The following is a 22334-nucleotide window of genomic DNA, read 5'->3' as shown; positions in this document are numbered from 1 at the left end:
AATCCACAATTATTACTTGTTTGTTACTAATTAATTATTACTCATGGTCCCTCTGTTTAAGAAGGGAGACCAGAGGGTGTGTTCCAACTATAGGGGGATCACACTCCTCAGCCTCCCCAGTAAGGTCTGTTCCAGAGTACTGGAGAGGAGAATTTGACTGATGGTCGAACTTCGGATTCAGGAGGAGCAGTGTGGTTTTCGTCCTGGTCGCGGCACACTGGACCAGCTCTACATGCTCCATCGGGTGCTCGAGGGTTCATGGGAGTTCGCCCAACCAGTCCACATGTGTTTTGTGGATCTGGAGAAGGCGTTCGACCGTGTCCCTCGGGGCGCCCTGTGGGGAGTGCTCCGGGTGTACTGGGTCCGGGGTCCTTTGCTAAGGGCTATCCGGTCCCTGTACCACCGCAGCAGGAGCTTGGTTCGCATTGCCGGTAGTAAGTCAAACCTGTTTCCAGTGCACGTTGGCCTCCGCCAGGGCTGCCCTTTGTCACCGGTTCTGTTCATTATTTTTATGGACAGAATTTCTAGGTGCAGCCAGGGTGTAGAGGAGGTCTGGTTTGGGAACCACAGAATCTCGTCTCTGCTCTTTGCGGACGATGTGGTTCTGTTGGCTTCGTCAAATCAGGACCTTCAGCGTGCACTGGGGCGGTTTGCAGCCGAGTGTGAAGCGTCCGGGATGAAAATCAGCACCTACAAATCCGAGGCCATGGTTCTCGACCGGAAAAAGGTGCTTTGCCCTCTTCAGGTCGGTGGAGTGTCCTTGCCTCAAGTGGAGGAGTTTAAGTATCTCGGGGTCTTGTTCACGAGTGAGGGACGGATGGAGCGTGAGATCGATAGACGGATCGGTGCAGCATCTGCATTGCAGTCACTGTATCGGACCGTCGTGGTGAAGAGAGAGCTGAGTAGGGGGGCAAAGCTCTCGATTTACCGATCGATCTACGTTCCGATCCTCACCTATGGTCATGAGATTTGGCTCATGACCGAAAGAACGAGATAGCGAGTACAAGCGGCCGAGATGAGTTTCCTCCGCAGGGTGGCTGGGCGCTCCCTTAGAGATAGGGTGAGGAGCTCGGTCACTCGAGAGGAGCTCGGAGTCGAGCCGCTGCTCCTCCACTTCGAAAGGAGTCAGTTGAGGTGGCTCGGGCATCTTTTTTTGATGCCTCCTGGATGCCTCGCTGGAGAGGTGTTCCAGGCACGTCCCACTGGGAGGAGGCCCCGGGGAAGACCCAGGACACGCTGGAGGGATTACATCTCTCGGCTGGCTTGGGAACGCCTTGGGGTTCCCCCGGAGGAGCTGGGGGAGGTGTGTGTGGATCGGGAGGTCTGGGCGGCTTTGCTTGAGCTGCTGCCCCCGCGACCCGACTCCGGATAAGCGGAAGAAAATGGATGGATGGATGGATATTACTTGTTTACCGTAATAATGGCACACATCAAAATTAAAGACAACACATATACATTTGATATTGTTTATGTGCACTAAACTTGAAGCAGTCCATAATCCAAATTGAGGCAAAGTGGGTGAAGGCCGCTGCAACTGGAGTCGTGCCGGCGCTAGCTTGGGGGGAACAGGGACCTTCCGCAGCTAAAAACCGCGCAGCCCCCGGAGGGGAAAAGGGTGGCGTGAATGGTGGCCGGGATGGGGTGTGTGATTGGGAGCAGGAAGGGAGCTATAGGGAAAAAATGGAGCATGCTTCAATCTTTGTCCATGTGTAAAGTCTGTCAGTTTATTGTCTTTGTGGGTTGAGACAAGAAAGGAGCCGAATAATCTCACCAAGGCCAAAAACATACCTCTGGAGGAAAAACAGTCGGGCAATTTGTCCTTCAGGCTTGATAAGCCTGGAGTGTTGTGGTTGAGCAGTGAAAAACACTTTTTAACAGTTCCACTTGAACAACCAAATCCCAATTATGAATTAAAAATATTCCCAATTATGAATTAAGAATATTCACCGGCCTCTGAAACCTTCAACTTCAACTGCAAGGCATGCATCTGCTCCAAGATGTCATCCAGTTTGCGTCTGAGTTCAAGAGTCATCGCAGTCTGAGAATGCACTGCCTTGCCAACCTTGTTAATCATGACGGACAAGCGAGGGGCGGTGGTTCTTGATGCAGCCATCTTGCCAATTTTCCAGTAGATCAGGGCAGCACATAAGCCAGAAAGTACCAGCCCTGCTACCATAAGACCAAAAATGAATAAATCCTCGACGTCCTCAATGGAGAAAGGCGCCAAGCATGCAATACGCCAAGACCCCCAGGAGCTGAGAACATAGCCCGCAGGATACGTTCCATCTGGGCAGGTAGGATCCCCCGCTCCTGACCTTCTTGTAGAAAAAATGGTGTCAATCTCATTCAGAGACCAGCTGATGAATTCCATGGTTAATCTGATAGTAGTCTAATAGATCCAGAATCCAATATAATTTGAGGAATTCACAGTCTGGTGAAGTAGGGACTTGAAGGTTAAAGCAGAAAACAGAGATAAGGGAGTGGAGGAGATGCGACCACCCTCGTCGGAGTTCCAAGCAGACTTGCTGGTGGAACAAAAATGTTCAGGAAAGCATAAGGAGAAATAAGTTGGTGAAAAATAATTTAGATAGAGAGATGAAGAAACTAGACAGGAGTACAAGGAGATGTGGCGTAAGGTGAAAAGAGAAGTGGCAAAAGCTAAGGAAAAGGCATGTAGTCAGCTGTACAATAAGTTGAACAATATAGAACAGGACTTGTACTGATTGCCCAGACAAAGGGACCAAGCTGGAAAGGATGTGCAGCAGGTTAGGGTGGTAAAGGATGCAGATGGTAATGTGCTGACAAGTGAGGAGTGTGTGTTGAGAAGGTGGAGGGAATATCTTGAGGAGCTGATGAATTAAGACAATGAGAAAGAGAGAGGAAAGGCTGGATGATGTGGAGAATAAATCAGGAAATACAAGGAGTTAGTAAGGATGACTCCCCCATTTACCCTGCCCCCTCCCCAGTCCCACAAAGTACAGATTGATCATCCCTGTACTGAAAGGTACTGTACATCTCCATGCCTTGCACAGCCCCATTCCACTATGTTATATTTATTTGACAGTGAACATAATTTTGCCCATTTTTGTAGTTGACTCCTTCACTTCTTACAGAAGTATTTTTTCCTTTTTATTTTTATTGTTGTTTATCCACCAATGACACCAGATCAATTTACTTGTGAGAACTTATTGGCAATAAATTCAATTCTGATTCTGAAGTGAAAGCAGCTATGAAGAGGATGAAGAGTGGAAAGGCAGTCGGTCCAGATGACATTCAGGTGGAAGTGTTACGGTTCGGGCATGAGTGGAAGACGAACCCAGAAGCAGAGATCAGAAAGTGAGCGGTAACAAAGGATTTATTGAACAGAATAAATATGCAAGGCTGCCTAGCCAAGTGGAGACTGGCACACTGAATGGTTGAACCAGGGAGTCCGCAGTACAGAGTGGTTTCAGTCCCAGCAGATGGGACTGATGAAGCCAGGTGGCCACCACAAGCTGTCGAGGAAGCTGGGGAGAGAGACACAGATGGTGAGTGCTGAGCCAGTCACTTCCAGAAGCGGTCCACACAGTCAATCAGTGACAACTTATCACAGCTGGTCCAGATAAGCAGGTAATAAGGCAGAAAGATTCTGTTCAGTTTCTTCATATCGTTCTTAAACAGGAAAACTTCTCAGTTCAGTTTGAATCACTGATAACTGATCACAGCTGGTCCTGGTAAGCAGGCAATTAGACAAAAATGATTCAGTGCAGTTTCTTCCAGTTGCTCCTCTTCAGGAAAAGTTCACAGTTCAACTTGTACAATGTTTTAAGCAGAGTTCAGTATGCAACAGCTTGTAAAAGCAAAAGAGGGCAAACAATTGTGTGATTGCTGATGTGGAGCGTGGGAGCTCCGTCACAGGCTGCAGGAAAGTCTTGATTTGCTTCAGCGACAAGCTGCGTCTTTTCAGGCTGGTGTGTGGAAACACATACAGAAAAATATGAGCAAAAATGACCAGTCTTACCATGGAAGGTTTTCAGAGTTTCTGGTGAGGATGGAGTGAAGAGCCAGGGTTCATATACTGCAGTGATGAGATATGGAACAGGTGTGTCGATCAGCTTGCAGCGCGCCACCTGTGCAGAAAAGAGAGAGAGCAGCAGCAGCAGACAGAGCAGGCAGCCCACAACAGTACCCATCCCCCCCACACACAACAGGAGCCCCCAGGCAACCTACCCGGACGATCAGGATGCTCCCGATAGAAGTCCTGGATGAGGCAGGGGTCCAAGATGAGCTCCCGCTTGACGCAGGAGCGTTCTTCAGGGCGGTAGCCCTCCCAGTCCACCAAATACTGGTAGCCCCGCCTCTGACGACATACGCCCAAGATCTTCCGGACGGTCCAGGCCGGATGACCGTCCACCATCAATCAATCAATTCAATCAATTTTATTTATATAGCGCCAAATCACAACAAACAGTTGCCCCAAGGCGCTTTATATTGTAAGGCAAGGCCATACAATAATTACGTAAAAACCCCAACGGTCAAAACGACCCCCTGTGAGCAAGCACTTGGCGATAGTGGGAAGGAAAAACTCCCTTTTAACAGGAAGAAACCTCCAGCAGAACCAGGCTCAGGGAGGGGCAGTCTTCTGCTGGGACTGGTTGGGGCTGAGGGAGAGAACCAGGAAAAAGACATGCTGTGGAGGGGAGCAGAGATCAATCACTAATGATTAAATGCAGAGTGGTGCATACAGAGCAAAAAGAGAAAGAAACACTCAGTGCATCATGGGAACCCTCCAGCAGTCTAAGTCTATAGCAGCATAACTAAGGGATGGTTCAGGGTCACCTGATCCAGCCCTAACTATAAACTTTAACAAAAAGGAAAGTTTTAAGCCTAATCTTAAAAGTACAGAGGGTGTCTGTCTCCCTGATCTGAATTGGGAGCTGGTTCCACAGGAGAGGAGCCTGAAAGCTGAAGGCTCTGCCTCCCATTCTACTCTTACAAACCCTTAGGAACTACAAGTCTGCAGTCTGAGAGCGAAGCGCTCTATTGGGGTGATATGGTACTAAGAGGTCCCTAAGATAAGATGGGACCTGATTATTCAAAACCTTATAAGTAAGAAGAAGAATTTTAAATTCTATTCTAGAATTAACAGGAAGCCAATGAAGAGAGGCCAATATGGGTGAGATATGCTCTCTCCTTCTAGTCCCCGTTAGTACTCTAGCTGCAGCATTTTGAATTAACTGAAGGCTTTTCAGGGAACTTTTAGGACAACCTGATAATAATGAATTACAATAGTCCAGCCTAGAGGAAATTAATGCATGAATTAGTTTTTCAGCATCAATCTGAGAGAAGACCTTTCTAATTTTAGAGATATTGCGTAAATGCAAAAAAGCAGTCCTACATATTTGTTTAATATGCGCTTTGAATGACATATCCTGATCAAAAATGACTCCAAGATTTCTCACAGTATTACTAGAGGTCAGGGTAATGCCATCCAGAGTAAGGATCTGGTTAGACACCATGTTTCTAAGATTTGTGGGGCCAAGTACAATAACTTCAGCTTTATCTGAGTTTAAAAGCAGGAAATTAGAGGTCATCCATGTCTTTATGTCTGTAAGACAATCCTGCAGTTTAGCTAATTGGTGTGTGTCCTCTGGCTTCATGGATAGATAAAGCTGGGTATCATCTGAGTAACAATGAAAATTTAAGCAATGCCGTCTAATAATACTGCCTAAGGGAAGCATGTATAAAGTGAATAAAATTGGTCCTAGCACAGAACCTTGTGGAACTCCATAATTATCCTTAGTCTGTGAAGAAGATTCCCCATTTACATGAACAAATTGTAATCTATTAGATAAATATGATTCAAACCACCGCAGCGCAGTGCCTTTAATACCTATGGCATGCTCTAATCTCTGTAATAAAATTTTATGGTCAACAGTATCAAAAGCAGCACTGAGGTCTAACAGAACAAGCACAGAGATGAGTCCACTGTCTGAGGCCATAAGAAGATCATTTGTAACCTTCACTAATGCTGTTTCTGTACTATGATGAATTCTAAAACCTGACTGAAACTCTTCAAATAGACCATTCCTCTGCAGATGATCAGTTAGCTGTTTTACAACTACCCTTTCAAGAATTTTTGAGAGAAAAGGAAGGTTTGAGATTGGCCTATAATTAGCTAAGATAGCTGGGTCAAGTGATGGCTTTTTAAGTAATGGTTTAATTACTGCCACCTTAAAAGCCTGTGGTACATAGCCAACTAATAAAGATAGATTGATCATATTTAAGATCGAAGCATTAAATAATGGTAGGGCTTCCTTGAGCAGCCTGGTAGGAATGGGGTCTAATAGACATGTTGATGGTTTGGATGAAGTAACTAATGAAAATAACTCAGACAGAACAATCTGAGAGAAAGAGTCTAACCAAATACCGGCATCACTGAAAGCAGCCAAAGATAACGATACGTCTTTGGGATGGTTATGAGTAATTTTTTTCTCTAATAGTTAAAATTTTATTAGCAAAGAAAGTCATGAAGTCATTACTAGTTAAAGTTAAAGGAATACTCGGCTCAATAGAGCTCTGACTCTTTGTCAGCCTGGCTACAGTGCTGAAAAGAAACCTGGGGTTGTTCTTCTTTTCTTCAATTAGTGATGAGTAGTAAGATGTCCTAGCTTTACGGAGGGCTTTTTTATAAAGCAACAGACTCTTTTTCCAAGCTAAGTGAAGATCTTCTAAATTAGTGAGACGCCATTTCCTCTCCAACTTACGGGTTATCTGCTTTAAGCTGCGAGTTTGTGAGTTATACCACAGAGTCAGGCACTTCTGATTTAAAGCTCTCTTTTTCAGAGGAGCTACAGCATCCAAAGTTGTCTTCAATGAGGATGTAAAACTATTGACGAGATACTCTATCTCACTTCAGAGTTTAGGTAGCTACTCTGCACTGTGTTGGTATATGGCATTAGAGAACATAAAGAAGGAATCATATCCTTAAACCTAGTTACAGCGCTTTCTGAAAGACTTCTAGTGTAATGAAACTTATTCCCCACTGCTGGGTAGTCCATCAGAGTAAATGTAAATGTTATTAAGAAATGATCAGACAGAAGGGAGTTTTCAGGGAATACTGTTAAGTCTTCAATTTCCATACCATAAGTCAGAACAAGATCTAAGATATGATTAAAGTGGTGGGTGGACTCATTTACATTTTGAGCAAAGCCAACTGAGTCTAATAATAGATTAAATGCAGTGTTGAGGCTGTCATTCTCAGCATCTGTGTGGATGTTAAAATCGCCCACTATAATTATCTTATCTGAGCTAAGCACTAAGTCAGACAAAAGGTCTGAAAATTCACAGAGAAACTCACAGTAACGACCAGGTGGACGATAGATAATAACAAATAAAACTGGTTTTTGGGACTTCCAACTTGGATGGACAAGACTAAGAGTCAAGCTTTCAAATGAATTAAAGCTCTGTCTGGGTTTTTGATTAATTAATAAGCTGGAATGGAAGATTGCTGCTAATCCTCTGCCTCGGCCCATGCTACGAGCATTCTGGCAGTTAGTGTGACTCCGGGGTGTTGACTCATTTAAACTAACGCATTCATCCTGCTGTAACCAGGTTTCTGTAAGGCAGAATAAATCAATATGTTGATCAATTATTATATCATTTACTAACAGGGACTTAGAACAGAGAGACCTAATGTTTAATAGACCACATTTAACTGTTTTAGTCTGTGGTGCAGTTGAAGGTGCTATATTATTTTTTCTTTTTGAATTTTTATGCTTAAATAGATTTTTGCTGGTTATTGGTGGTCTGGGAGCAGGCACCGTCTCTATGGGGATGGGGTAATGAGGGGATGGCAGGGGGAGAGAAGCTGCAGAGGTGGCTGAGGAGACCTGGGTGTTGTGTGCATACTCCACCCGGGGCAGATGTAGGCTCCAATCCGTTGGGTGGGCGGTGGAGACACACCATAGAGTGGTCTCAAGGTCTTGGTTGACCCGCTCTGCCTGCCTGTTGGTCTGAGGATGGAACCCAGATGACAGGCTGCCCGAGGCCCCCAGAGCGGCACAGAAGCTCTGCCAAACTTGAGACGTGAACTGAGGTCCTCGATCAGAGACGATGTCCAGGGGTATGCCATGCAGCCGGACAACGTGGCAGATGAGAAGGTTGGTGGTCTCCTGGGCGGTTGGTATCTTTGGCAGGGGCACGAAGTTGGCTGCCTTGGAGAACCGATCCACGATTGTGGGGACAACGGTGTTCCCCTGGGAAGGAGGGAGTCCAGTGACAAAATCCATTCCAATATGTGACCATTGACGGCTGGGAATGGGGAGCGGTCGCAGGAGCCCAACAGGAGGTTGATGAGAAGTTTTGCCACGAGTGCAGACAGTACAGCCTTGGACGAATTCCTTCACGTCCACTTGTGCTGTGGGCCACCAAAAGTGGCGATGGAAGAGTTCTAGGGTCCGGATAATTCCAGGATGGCATGATAGCTTAGATCATAGGTGTCAAACCGATTCCAGAAAGGGCCAAGAGGGTGCAGGTTTTCTTTGTAACCATCAACTCCACCAGGTGATTTCACTGATGAACATCACTTTGAGCAGATGGGAAGAGTTCATCAGTGAAATCACCTGGTGGAGTTGGTGGTTACAAAGAAAACCTGCACCCTCTTGGCCCTTTCTAGAATCAGTTTGACACCTATGGTTCAGATGAATGACAGAACTGAAGAACTTGAGGTCGAACCTCTGGAGGAACAAAGAGCCTGCCGGGCGGACCACCACCTGGGTCCAGATGGCGGGTGAGGGCGTCCTGGACCACTCGCTCAACCTCCCAGGATAGTGCCCCCACAACCATGGATCGGGATGGGATGGTAGGATGGTCTCTGGTGTCTCTGGTGGTTCCTTGGTCGAGGTAGCGAACTGGTGGGACAGAGCGTCCGGTTTAGTGTTTGTGCTACCAGGGCGGTAGGAGATGGTAAAATTGAACCGCCCAAAGAACAGCGACCACCTGGCTTGCCGGGAATTCAACCGTTTGGCAGACTGGATGTATTCAAGGTTACTGTGGTCTGTCCAAACGATGAACGGAACTGCGGCCCCCTCCAGCCAATGTCTCCACTCAGCTAGGGCCTCTTTTATGGCTAAGAGTTCTCTGTTACCCAAGTCATAGTTTCTTTCTGTAGGGGTCAGACACCGCAAAAAGAAAGCGCAGGGATGCACCCGGTTGTCTACCTCCCAACTCTGGGATAACACTGCCCCTAACCCGGAGTCCAAGGCGTCGACCTCGACAATGAACTGGCAATTCAGGTCTGGTTGGGTGAGAACTGGTGCCATAGTGAAGCATTCTTTTAGTAAGGCAAAGGCTGAGTCAGCCTGTGGAGTCCATTGGAACGAGTTCTTGGAAGAGGTGAGCGTGGTGAGAGGTGCAGCGACCTGACTGAACCCGCGAATGACGCATCGATAGAAGTTCGCAAATCTGAGAAACTGCTGTAATTGCTTGACAGAAGAAGGAACGAGCCAGTCTACAACAGCTTTGACCTTGGCAGGGTCAGGTTTTACCTGGTTTTGAGAGATGATGAATCCTAAAAATGACACAGTGTCTAGATTTAATCCACACTTCTCTGCCTTAACAAACAATCGGTTTTCTAGCAACTGCTGTAGCACAATTTGTACATGCTTAGTGTAGGTCTGAGGATTAGGCGAGAAGATCAGAATGTCATCCAAATAGACGAACACGAACCTGTTCAGGAAGTCTCTCAACACATCATTTACCAGTGCTTGGAAGGTAGCTGGAGCGTTGGTAAGACCGAAGGGCATGACCAGGTACTCGAAATGCCCCAGTGGTGTGTTGAAGGCAGTCTTCCACTCATCCCCCTCTCTGACACGCACCAGATGATGGGCGTTACGAAGGTCCAATTTTGTGAATATGGAGGCCCCATGCAAGGAACTAAATGCCGAATCTAGAAGGGGAAGTGGGTACCAATTATGGACCGTTATGGCATTTAGTCCCCGGAAGTCGATGCAGGGGCGCAGGGAACTGTCCTTCCCAACAAAGAAGAAGCCTGCCCCGGTGTCAATGAGGGCTGGTACCGGCAGCATTTTGCTGCCAAAATAAAGAGTTGCTGGGATTTGAGTGCGACTGGAACCCACACCTGTGAATTTTGCTTGGCTCACCCGCAGCCCGGTCTCTACGAGCGAGCGTTTGGCTTTTGGCCGAACGGGGCATGTGCTAAGAACGTGGCCCTTAGCACTGCAATACAGACACTCCCCTGATGCCAGTGTCCATCTACGTTCCTCAGGGAGCAATTTGGCCCTGCCGAGTTGCATAGGCTCGCCAGCAGGGGGAGCTGGCGTATCAGAGGAGGATATGGTGGAGCTGGGAAGAGGCGGTGCTGGTGTATGCCAAAAGGCGGGGCGAGCGGAGAGATCCCCGTCAGCCCGACGGCCGTTGTCCCTTTGGCACACTCTCATACGGTTGTCCAAACAAAGAATTAATGAAATGAGCACGTCGAGGTTGCACGGCTCGTCCCGGACCGCCAGTTTGTCTTTAAGCACCTCGTTTAGTCCGTTTATGAACACGCTTCGCAGCGCCACCTCGTTCCAGTCGAACTCCGCAGCCAAAATGTGAAAGTCCACTGCGAACTCAGCAGCACTACGCTGGCCCTTTACTTCAAATTCAGCTGTATTTTCTAAACTGCAACAACTGTAGATTTTCCAAGATACTCAAAATGTTCAGAACGGGAGGGTCATAGAAAAGTGTAAAATTTCTATTTTGATATTTTAAGAGAAAATGGCTAAAATAAGTGGGTCATCTGATTACTGTACATCGAAAGAAAATGAACATTTGCCAAATATAATGAAATTTTATTTTCAGTCATACTGTTGTCATACTGTTATTTTTTTTAAGTAAAAAATACAAAACAGAACTTGTTTCTTTAGCAGACAGAAGAATCTAAAGATCTTAAATGTTTTAAAGATTATCAGGGAAATTTCCCAACAGCCAGAAGCCAAGAGAGTTTAAGTTACTCAATATGTGGTGATTCCGGACTGTATAGGCTACTTGACCGAATGTTTTCTAGCGGTTTTCTCTTCTCCTAGGTGACGGATGATATTCTGACCTGTAGTGAGAGTAAAGAGCAGGTTCAGGCTGGCCAGGAGAGGTGGAGATATGCTCTGATGTCCAGGGCATATATCTCTCTGGAGCAAGACTGATTACATGTGTGTGAATGAGAGTGAACCCAGTGCAATAGTGCAGTTACAAGGAGCAGAAGTGGTGAAAGTAGATGATTTTAAATACTTGGGGTCAACTAGCCAGAGTAATGGAGAGTGTGGTAGAGAGGTGAATAAGAGCGTGCAGGCAGAGTGGAGTGGGTGGAGAAAGGTGGCAGTGATTTGCGACTTTGTGATGGTTTCCATCTTGTGTTTAAGTTCAAAAGTTAACGCAGTCGGAGATTGTATGGCCTTGCCAATCTCTTTAATTGTGACAGACAGATGGGGGATTGTGGTTTTGGTGGCAGCTCTCTTGCCAATTTTCTGGTACTTTAGGGCAGCGCCTAATCCTAGTAGCAGAACCCTTCCTACCACAACGACAAATATATCCTCGACGTCTAACCACGGAGAGTGGTGCCAAGCACACTACGCACCTATTCTTTCAGGCATGATTATTCCGAATGTAGTTCGAAGAATTCTCAGTCTGGTGAAGTTGGGACTTTGAAGGTTGAGGAAGAGATAGAGACAAACAGGAGGAGAGGAGAGAGGACGAGATGTGACCGCCCTCACCGTAGTCCCAAACTGGGGCAGGGAGACTGTTCGGGCATGCTGTGGATCACTGGGGATACTAAGAGACTTGTGATGTCATCTTTTACACATAATTGTTTGGACTCCTGGTCACTGTAACCGCTGAACTTTGGTGCCTGGATATTTAATTCCATCATCTCTGTCTTTGCATGTTTGACAGTTCTTTGTTGTACTTTATTTCCTTTGTTGTTGTTGTTATTGGTAGCATGGCCAAAGCAGATGTTCAACCCTGGTCTGGTCTGCTTGAGGTTTCATCCTACATCCAAAAAACACCTGAAGGAGTTTTTCCTTTACCACAATTGCCAATGTGCTTGCTCAAGGTTAGACTTTACTCCCATGAAGCACCTTGTGCAACTTTTGTGATTTGGTGCTGCAGAAATAAGTTGAATTTAATACAGTTCAATTCATAGAATCCCTTGAAATGTGTGTTTATGTGTCACTAAGATAAGAGAAGCTCCATGTTTGGACTTTGCTTCATGGATTGTTCAGGCATTTTAAAACTTACACCATTGTCTAGCAAGTCATTTTTGTACTTTCTCTCCAAATTCAAAGTGCTGCTTTAAAAACAACAATAGTAATAATAATAAGGCCAAGACAATCTGGTTTTACAAGCGCCTCAGCTGAAACATTTCTTCCCAGCGGATGTGTTCTTGTAGCTCACCAAGTCCATCTTTTTTAATCTTATTTCTGTGCCCAAAACAGGTGATCATACAGCCCTCTCCTATGGTTTTACACTCTGCCACAGTAAACACTGGATATCTCTGAGGAATCTTTGGTTTCAACAAATATTTAAATTGCTCATGCAAATATTCATAAAATTGGGGGTGTTATTAATAAGTTCAGAGTCCGTCTTCCACAAGAGCTGAAAGGAGCACACGCCTCTTAAATTTAACACAGATGTAAGAGGGCAATGAACGGAGATCAACATGTCATAACAGCTGATATTATGAATGTGAGGCGGTAGTTTAGACCAGCGGTTCACAACACGGTCTTCAAGTACCATCTAACCTACACATTTACCATCTCTCTCTGCTCTGTGTCCCGACTCGTGGTGACTTGACACAGGAATCATTAGCAGACACATGCAGACTCACAGGCATGGTTGGTTCAGATGAATAAAAGGCTTTATCTAGAAACCAGGCACTGGATTCGGTACACAGGTAATCAGACATGGAGGCAGAGGTATCAGACATGATACAGGCTGGGACGTGGTCCATAAACCAGGCAGGGTTCATTCACATGGCATTGAGGAATAAGGAGGCAAAACAAGGCAGAGTCAAAAAACAGGTGGAGTTCAGAATACGGCGAGGCAGAGGTCAGAGCACACAAGCAAGCTCAGTAACTAGAGAGCAAATAGGGCGTGAACAAAAGGCGAGAAAGTGAACTAAGTCAACAATCGGGCAGTGAGTTGTGGAACTGTGAGGGCTTAAATAAGGAGCAGACTAATTAGGGTGTGATGAGGTCCAGGTGTGTGAAAGGCTCTGGAAGGGGGCGTGACCAGGGAGGACAAAGGTAAGTGCAAGAGAGTGCAGTGAGACAAAAACAAAGGGAACTGTGACAAGATAACTAAGTGACAGAAAAACCGACCGTGCAAAAGGTGACTTGCTCGACAAACCATAATAAAAGTGAACAAAAGGGACAAAACTAAGAACTAACGTGGCGAATCAAAAAGTGGAAAACAAGAAATGATTATATCTAAAACTAGAGCGGAACTGATAATGGCTGATACAGAAAAGTGAATACAATAAAAGTGACAAAACAAACTATTGGTTAAGCAGAGAATAAGTGATGAACAGAAAACAAAAGCAGTGACTACAGAATAAAGTAATGAATAACTAACACATGATAAACGATAACAGAAAATAAAATCCAAGACTAACAGAACACAACCCGACAATAAGACACTGAAGATAAATAAAGCGAGAACATAACTATAATGCAGAAGACCATGAATAAATGAATGACTGCATAACTAAATGATAACCAAAGAATGAACCGGTGACTAAGGTATACACAAAGAAAAGGAATAAAGTGGGACTTAAAAGACAGAGTATGACAAGTAAAGCTGAAAACCACAGAAGAAATTAAGCAACAAACTCAGACCTAGACCCCGAGCCAGGGCCGAACCCGACACTCTGCCACAAGCTGGTGAGTTCATTCAGCTGTCTATTTATGCTTGGTTGGTTGCAAACTTGAATGAGCTCTTCAGGGTGCGGCAGAACAGAGAGAGATGGAAAATGAGTAGGTTAGATGGTACTTGAAGACCGTGTTGTAAACCGCTAGTTGAGATGTACGTTGTACTGGCTGAGCACAGCGGAATAAGATCATCTGTTTTTATCAGAGCAGGGAGAGATTAAATATTTGTGCATAACCATTTGCATATGTGAGTAACCTCACCATGTGAAAAGAGGTTCTTGAACCATGTCATATATTTTTAAGTTCCTTGGGTATCATCCTGGATATTCTGAAACCCGGACACTCTCTTTTTAAGGTTTTTTTCTTTTTCTTATTTGTTTCTTTCTAAGATGAGGAGGATCACTTGCATTGTGAGGGAGCGTCAGCTTCAACATTTTGGCCATGTGGCGCATTTCTCTGTGCATGATCTAGCACATAGGTTCCTGAGCATTGAGGACCACAGCAGCTGGATAGAGCCAAGGGAACACCCTCATTTCACCAAGGCTGTGGCAGATAGATGGTTATTTTAGAGATGAGAGGATGGACTGGTTGTCTGCCTGGGTGGTTGCCACCCAGAATCCAACGTGCTTCACAGCACCAGCGCATGGAAATTCAGTAAGGTATATCTTATATATTATATTCCAATTCTAAGGTGGAACTGTGCTAATATACTAAGGTATATTTAAATATCAAAAAAGGAAGAGTAAAATAGAAGAGTAGTAAAGAATAGATTAGAGCTACTTACTGTAGGTGCCAGGTCTTGAGAACCATGGATGGTAGGTTACTTGACTTGATTCTGTTCTTTCCCTTGTTTCCTTCTGGACTGAATGTTACCTTGATGAATGAGAGATCTCCAGATTGTCCTTTTGCTCTCTTTTCCTTCTGCTGACTTTAAGGATGTCCTAATATGTTGTCCTGTCCTAAGAATAATCATGATTCTTCCTTGAACTGACCATCTGTGTCAGAAGTTGACCTCTTCCTTTTGGAGAACCTGTTCTGCCTGTTAGAGATGGTTACCGATCAGTGGATCAGTGTTGAGAGTGGTTTTCTGGTCGACTCAGCAAAGCTTCAACATCTTGCAAGGACGGTGTTGATGAAAGTACTTGGTGTGCTTATTGTTTAGTCGACTAAACTCAGTCGATGAATCTTTTGGCGTTAGTCATTGCACAAAGCGCTTAATCGGCTAAATTTTTGCACTACCTACTACAAGTTTTTAGCCTCCTACAGAGGAGGCTAATCTTATTTTGGTTGACAAAACTTCTATGACTTACCTCAAAAATGGCGGCTATCATGTACCACAACTTGATGAAGCAGGAAGAAAGGAGAGCCTTGCTGCGGAAGCGGGTGTTCTGGAACCAGAATAATCCACTGGAGGCCTTTTTTGGCAACAGCACTCACAAGGCCGCTTATGCCCATGAAAAACGACTAACAGACAGCTAATCTACAAGTTTAGCCATCTATATGAAACAGAGATTAGATGGATAATGTTGGGCGACTAACCTTAGTCGACTAAGTAAGTTTAGTAGACTAAAAGATTAGACTTTCTTATGAAACCAGGCCCTACAGGTGATCCAGTCTGTGTAAAAGTGTTAAAGTACAACAACCTTTTACACAATAAATATAATCTTCATGTCATAGTTGAACCTTGTTTAGGGCCCCGTCAGACATAGCACGAATGAGGCCGAATGGTGCACGAAGGAGGAATCGCATGCCATTCATGAAAGATCAGAGCTGCTTCTAACGCCTCGTACACCAGTGCTGAAAGACAGAGTGCCCTGTGAATGCCCCTTTGATCCCTCTCTCGGCAGGTGTCTTGCCACATTCCAGGTGCCACACACGAACGTCCAACACCACTCACGGAGCACTTGGGAAATGTGGTGCCATTCGCGCAGCCGGCACCAAGATAGTGAGCAGGCGACCACTGTCGAGCTGGCTGTGAAATTTGTCTAAGTGCCTCACGAGGGTGGTTGCCAGGCAAGACACGTGGTGTCCCAGAGTGTTGGCCCCCCCCTCAACACATGTGGCATGCGTGTATATTGCACGTGTGTGTGTTGCTCCCCCCCGCAACACATGTGGCGTGTGTGTCTTTTGACCACCCCCGTGCACCCCACAAAATGTGGTAGGTGGGGGGTGGCACACTTGCATGAAATGCTTTTATGTATGTACATACATGATCACGTGAGGGCTGGCCAGCCACGTCTGAGCGCACACAGCGAGGCACCTTTCAGCTGATCGACATCCGCTCACTGACAGCTGGAAATGGTGGCTCAGTGCACACGATGTATTACATTAAACACAGAGACCACAGCCAGGACAGGTATGTAAATAATTACTACCATAACTACATACGCAGTTACATAACAAATAATAACAATAAAAAAATGATCACAGAGCAAAGAAAAGGAGAGTGACACTTTGTTCTGAGGGCTGATCAAACAGAGGGGCGTGTCTGTATTGTAGTAATTATTTATACACCAGGCTGGACCTAATAAAACATAATAGGGGCACACAGCTTTATTCATGTCATTTCAGGACTGTACGGCTATGATCATGGGTCATATACAGAGGAACAGAGGGATCATACCTGTATTGTTCACTCAGTAAGAGGGGTTACATATTGGAAATTGCGGTGTTTTTTATGGTGTGTGGTTTTTATTATTTTCTCCACACGCTCCAGCTGCTCGCACTGCGTCACAGCGGGGTCATTCACGCCTCCTGACTGTGTGTCCCTCCTGACACTGGCTCAGTGTTTTCGTGGTTCGGTCATTCGGGCTGTTTCGCTGTGATTTGTACCTATTCGTGCTATGTGTGAAGGGGCCCTTAGGGTTAAACATTTAACACATTTTTTTTAAACATTTTAATCAGTGAGTTAAATTGGATTTGGATTTTGTTACTGTTTAAACTCTGAATTACAAAACTGACATTATCAGCTTGATACTGTGATGATAAAAATGACAAAAACTTTGACAATGTCTGAATATTTATGGACATAATGGTTTGATTCTGCACTTTTGGAGTTGTGCGTCTGACACAGATTCCTGCTGTGTGTGTGTGTGTGTGTGTGTGTGTGTGTGTGTGTGTGTGTGTGTGTGTGTGTGTGTGTGTGTGTGTGTGTGTGTGTGTCTGTTCCAGCTCCTGTACTCGTACGTGGAGAACGTGAAGAGAGTGTCAGCGGGCGTGTTGTGTGAACTTGCTCTGGACAAACAGTCTGCGGAGCTCATCGATGCAGAAGGCGCGTCAGCGCCGCTCATGGAGCTGCTGCACTCCAACAACGAAGGAATTGGTATGTGTGCTTATTCTAAGGTGCTGTGTCAGGGAACAGGTGTCACCGGGGTTCCCAGAGAGTGACACAGGCATGAAGTGATGATTGGAGCAGTTTTGTTTTGAAACTCAACAGTTTCCCCCTGGAAAGTACAGAAAGCACATTTGTAACTTATACACCCACTGATTTATGATTTATGTCCTACCTCTCGTACTGAAGTACAGGAGGTACATGGATGGATATTATAGCCGCTCTGCTTTTTGTGCACCTTGGCTGGAAGACCTCTTGGGGAGACCAGGGGCTGTGTGTGTGTGTATGTGTGTGTGTGTGTGTGTGTGTGTGTGTGTGTGTGTGTGTGTGTGTGTGTGTGTGTGTGTGTGTGTGTGTGTGTGTGTGTGTGTGTGTGTGTGTCCATGTAGAAGTGGAGTCGGGCGTCCAGCACACAAACGGAGGGCTGAAAGACAAACAACAACCATACTGACTGAATTTCTTAAAGTTTCTTCAGTGTAATAACCAGCAGCTATTTTCGATGTAAAAATGTAGATGTTTAATAGTGTTGAGTGTCGATCTTAATCCAGTCAGTCTTGGCCAAAAATTGGTTTAACCTTGGAAAAAATTGCAAGAGAAACTGGTTGACTTGTACGAGGTCTGTTAGAAAAGTATCGTACCTTTTTATTTTTTTCAAAAACTATATGGATTTGATTCATATGTTTTTATGTCAGCCAAGCTTGAACATTCGTGCGCGTGCGTGAGTTTTTCCATGCCTGTCGGTTGTGTCATTCGCCTGTGGGCAGGCTTTGAGTGAGCACTGGTCCACCCCTCTCGTCGTTTCATTGCAAGGAAATGGTGGAATGATTTGGGCTTTTTTTCCATCAGACTTTTTTCAGAAACTGTTAGAGACAGGCAGCTGGAAACCATTTGTAAAATTTATCTGGCTTTCGGTGAAAATTTTACAGGCTTCACAGAGAATAAGGACTGTTACTACAGCTTTAAGGACGGTCCACAATGGAGCATGGCGCGCCGCGCTCCGAGCCGCCATCGAGAGGCAGAAACCACCACATCAATTCTAAACGGATCGCTGTGTGGAGCCGGGACCGTCGTGTGCAATTTCTCTGGTTATCACAAGAGCTGGACATCAGCCATTTTCCGGCATATTTCACTTTTAACAAGGGATTTTGTCATGGAAAGCCGCGCGGAGGCTTCGCGCGTCACGACCGGTTCGCTGATAAAGCGAGACAAAGAACACCTCCGTTTCGGAGTGTTAGAGGACAAGTTGGGACAAGCCTATCTCGGCTTTCAGTGCTTACCAGTCGAGTGAGTATAAGAGAAATTGTGGAGAGCTGGACATGTCCCAACTTGTCCTCTGACACTCCGAAACGGAGGTGTTCCTTTGTCTCGCTTCATCAGCGAATCGGTCGTGACGCGCGAAGCCTCCAAGCGGCTTTCCATGACAAAATCTCTTGTTAAAAGTGAAATCTGCCGGAAAATGGCTGATGTCCAGCTCTTGTGATAACCAGAGAAATTGCACACGACGGTCCCAGTCTGGTGAGGTCTCCTCCATAAACATACTAAAAATCTACAGTCACCGGGGTGCAAAAAATGCTACGTTACCTAATTACATGTTGTATTCAAGAAACTATGAAATAAAGCATTCAAACAGAGCCCATCTTTAATGAAACGTATTTTAGATATGTCACAGAAGTCAATTTAATCATTTTCACTTGATATAGTTGCTGCATAAAAACCCATGTACCATGGGAAATATGCAAATGATATGTGAGAGAGGTGAAAGAAAAATTTCACTTGGGTTTATTCATGTGTTTGTCATGTTTAGAGGGTGAAGTTGCTGTCCTGAATGGATTACAAACAAGAGAAGCTCCATAAACATGATCTGAATGATTATTTGCCTAGAGTTAAGGACATGATGTAAATACATGAATATGCAAATTAGCTACATGAGTGATGTGTAGTATATCCCCCTGTTCATATAGACACCCCTGAATGAATGAACGTGTCAGCTGTATCTATTTATTTGGACCAATTAACACACTTTAATCCAGCAAACAAGCTTATTGCGCTCTGATCCTGTTTCCTACATATGGAAAAACATTTGTTTAATAATGATTTAATTTAATAATGATTATTTAATAATAATAATAAGAAGAAGAATATTTAACATTCAATATAATCCACATAATTTTATTGACATATTTTGATGAAAATCAGCAAAAACACTAGAAATTATTTATTTTTCCTTACAGGTTGCATGTGCTTAATAGGAATTCTTGACAATAAAAATGAATATATGTAAATCAGCTGTATTTCATGGTGAATTAATGGCCCGGTCACACAGCATGTGATGATAGCTGAACGAAGGAAAAAAATCCACAGTCACAAATCCTCGAGAAAAGGTGCAAAAATGAGCCGTCACTTTTCCCATCACCAAATAGCCTGCGAATTAAGAGTGCAAAATGAACAAAAGAAGAACAAAACAAAACCAAAGGTAACATTGAACTCAATGCTTTAAACAAAATGCGCCTGGAGCCACTGGTGGAGCAGTGTGTGTCTGCATCCTTCTCTGCATTCCAGGATGCTGGGATGGAACTCTGTAGCGCCTGAGTCCTGGAGAAGCTGCAAAGAGAAGCACGCGATCTGATCCACTGTGGAGATCTGTGCCCACGTTGGTGGATCCAACTACTCTGGTTGCTTATCCAGAACAAAAGAGGGATCATCTCCGTCATCATCAGAATCCTCACTGTCTGGTTCAGACTGACGACGTGCTGTGCGCTCCGTCTGCCTCCAATTCAAAAAAAAAAAAAAAAAAAAGACTGAAGCGCTTGCTCAACATTCATAAGACGCCTAATTTTTACAAAACAAACAAAAAAAAACACCACCACATTAACCACACACGCTAATTACTCCACCAAAATAATACACACTGCAAACATGTCAAATATTTCTCACATCTCTCAAATACCAAAACTCTAATCACTGTCTGTACACCCGAATTGCGCACGTACTCAGCATTTTTCGCGTGTTGTTGCATTCATAGATTTGCTTGCAGCTGCGTATGTTTGATTTTAATGTATGCGTTCTGTCACATGTAGCCCTTGGCGCACTCCTGCCTACGTTTTTCAAACAGCACTCACGTTTCCAGATGTACACCGGGACACACTGTTCCCTTGTCAGGGATGGGAACATCAGATCGCAGAGTTCTTCTGTGTCCCCCCCAAAAAGTGGAAAATATTGCTATTTAAACTCACAAGCAAACTTAAACTTCCTGTTTCTTGTGTCAGCATTGAGAGCGAGATGGGGGGAGAGAGAGAGAGATTGCGCCATCTCTCTCTCTCTCTCTCTCTCTCTCTCTCTCTCTCTCTCTCTCTCTCTCTCTCTCTCTCTCTCTCTCTCTCTCTGCCTTTTGTTTTTCAAAACCCTGGTATTTCTGACCACTGGGCGCTGTGGCTGTGTGGTTCATGCAGTCAGTCTCACACACACACATGTGCGGGTTCGATTACCAGTTCTGATCACGCACGCACGGGCGCTGCGTAAGTGAATCCACCACACACACAAGCTTTACCTTTTCTCCAGCTGGTTCACTCTGGATTAATACATTCAGTGTTTGGATGTGTTGTAGCACACACGCACATGCATGCGCGCACAAAAGGACTGTCTCGTACATAATTCAGCGACTGAAACGTTCAGAAAAGAATGCAGCTATTTGTGATCACACTGGGTTTTCTGTTTTTATATGTCACATTTCATATGTCACTGTGGATCAAACCATTCACATGTGAATGTCCACTGCTGCTGAAACTTTTTCACACTTGATGCTTAAAGTGACTTCTGTAAACTGCTGCCTGGTTTGCACAAACCGAGGCGCAGTTCGCTCTGAGAGATCACAGCAGACGACACAAAATATTATTATGTCGTGGCGGCCCTCAGCAGCTCCACGGCAGACTGATAGAGGCTGATCGAGCTCCTGCAAAGCCCCCTGCTGTGAACAAATACGCAGCCATCAAGGATCACCTCCTCAAAACGTTTGAACTGTCAGACCCTGAAAGGGCCAGCAGGCTCTTCTCTCTGCACGGGCTGGAGGACAGCAAGCCCTTCAGAGTTCATGGACAGAATGCTGCAGCTCCAGTCGGACTTTTTGTGCAGCAACTCTCACCTCAGTTGCGCGCAGTGCTGTCCAACACCATGATCATGGACTGCCGTGCGCTGGTGGAGGAGGCCGACAAATTCGGACATGCATACACACATACAGCAGCAGAAGCCCCACACCACATACCAGCACCGTCCACGGAGGATCTGCATCTCTTCTCTATAGCAGCGCTCACAAACCGGCTTCTGCACTGTATGAAAACAATCAGTTGGTTGAACACAGTCGAACAAAATGCTAAAGTTACAAAAACTAAGCAAATGATAACAACTGAGTTCTTATCGTTTTTCTGTCAAGAACGTCAGCAAAACAAAATATGGACGAATTTAGGTTTTCAACAGCATTCATTCAAATTTTTCGACAGTTTAAAAATCCTGTCCAAGCGCCAGCTGCAGGAACAAAATTGCGCGAAGGTTAAACAATGCCAACGAAAGTCAATGAAAGTCCAGATTTCTTGTTTTGTTTGGGCTTCACTGTCCTTCGTTAAGCGCCATGTGATTGGGCCATAAGAGGTGTAAAATATTAGCAGAACTCTTAAAATTAACATAAATGAAAAAGAATATGACTAACTATTGTTGTACTTGTAAACACTTAGTATGCATTACTGGAAATGTTGTGATACATATAAATTCACTGAAGAATCAGCCACATTTCATGCTTGGGTAGTATTTATGCACCGGACACACCATGTTACTGAGGGAACCACCTGAAACAACCTGCAAACCAAACGAGTTCTCTTGGAGTTTGTCCTGGTGTGTGTCATGCCCTGCAGCTGACGTCCTGTCTAGTGTGGACTCAAAAAGGACACAATTACCCAGAATCCCTATTCCCTAACAGTAACAGACAATACTGTCAAAAACTGCACTGATATCAAATGACAATGGTACGAAGTTGGAGTCTGCAACCAAAGTCTGACTGTCACAGTGCAGTTTGTACAAAATGATGAGCCCAAAACACTGACTGGAATGGTTCA

At 44.9% G+C, this 22334-nt stretch overlaps 1 protein-coding gene and 1 long non-coding RNA gene across 2 annotated transcripts in view; both read left to right on the top strand.

Moving 5' to 3' along the window:
• jupb (junction plakoglobin b) overlaps window positions 1–22334 on the top strand; it is a 325763-nt gene that overhangs the window by 278141 nt on the left and 25288 nt on the right. The window contains exon 13 of the mRNA XM_034190543.1: window positions 17073–17223. Within this exon, the coding sequence (XP_034046434.1) occupies window positions 17073–17223 (151 nt within the window). The remainder of the gene's footprint in view (window positions 1–17072; window positions 17224–22334) is intronic.
• LOC117528024 lies at window positions 10072–15633 on the top strand. Its single transcript, XR_004565655.1, has 4 exons — window positions 10072–10194; window positions 13233–13236; window positions 14982–14991; window positions 15621–15633. It is a non-coding gene; the product is annotated as an uncharacterized LOC117528024 (long non-coding RNA).

This window comes from Thalassophryne amazonica, chromosome 16 (assembly GCF_902500255.1).
Source record: "Thalassophryne amazonica chromosome 16, fThaAma1.1, whole genome shotgun sequence".
Taxonomy (NCBI): domain Eukaryota; kingdom Metazoa; phylum Chordata; class Actinopteri; order Batrachoidiformes; family Batrachoididae; genus Thalassophryne; species Thalassophryne amazonica.
The sequence above is the reverse complement of the archived record's forward strand: the minus strand, read 5'-3'. Positions and strand labels throughout refer to the sequence as shown.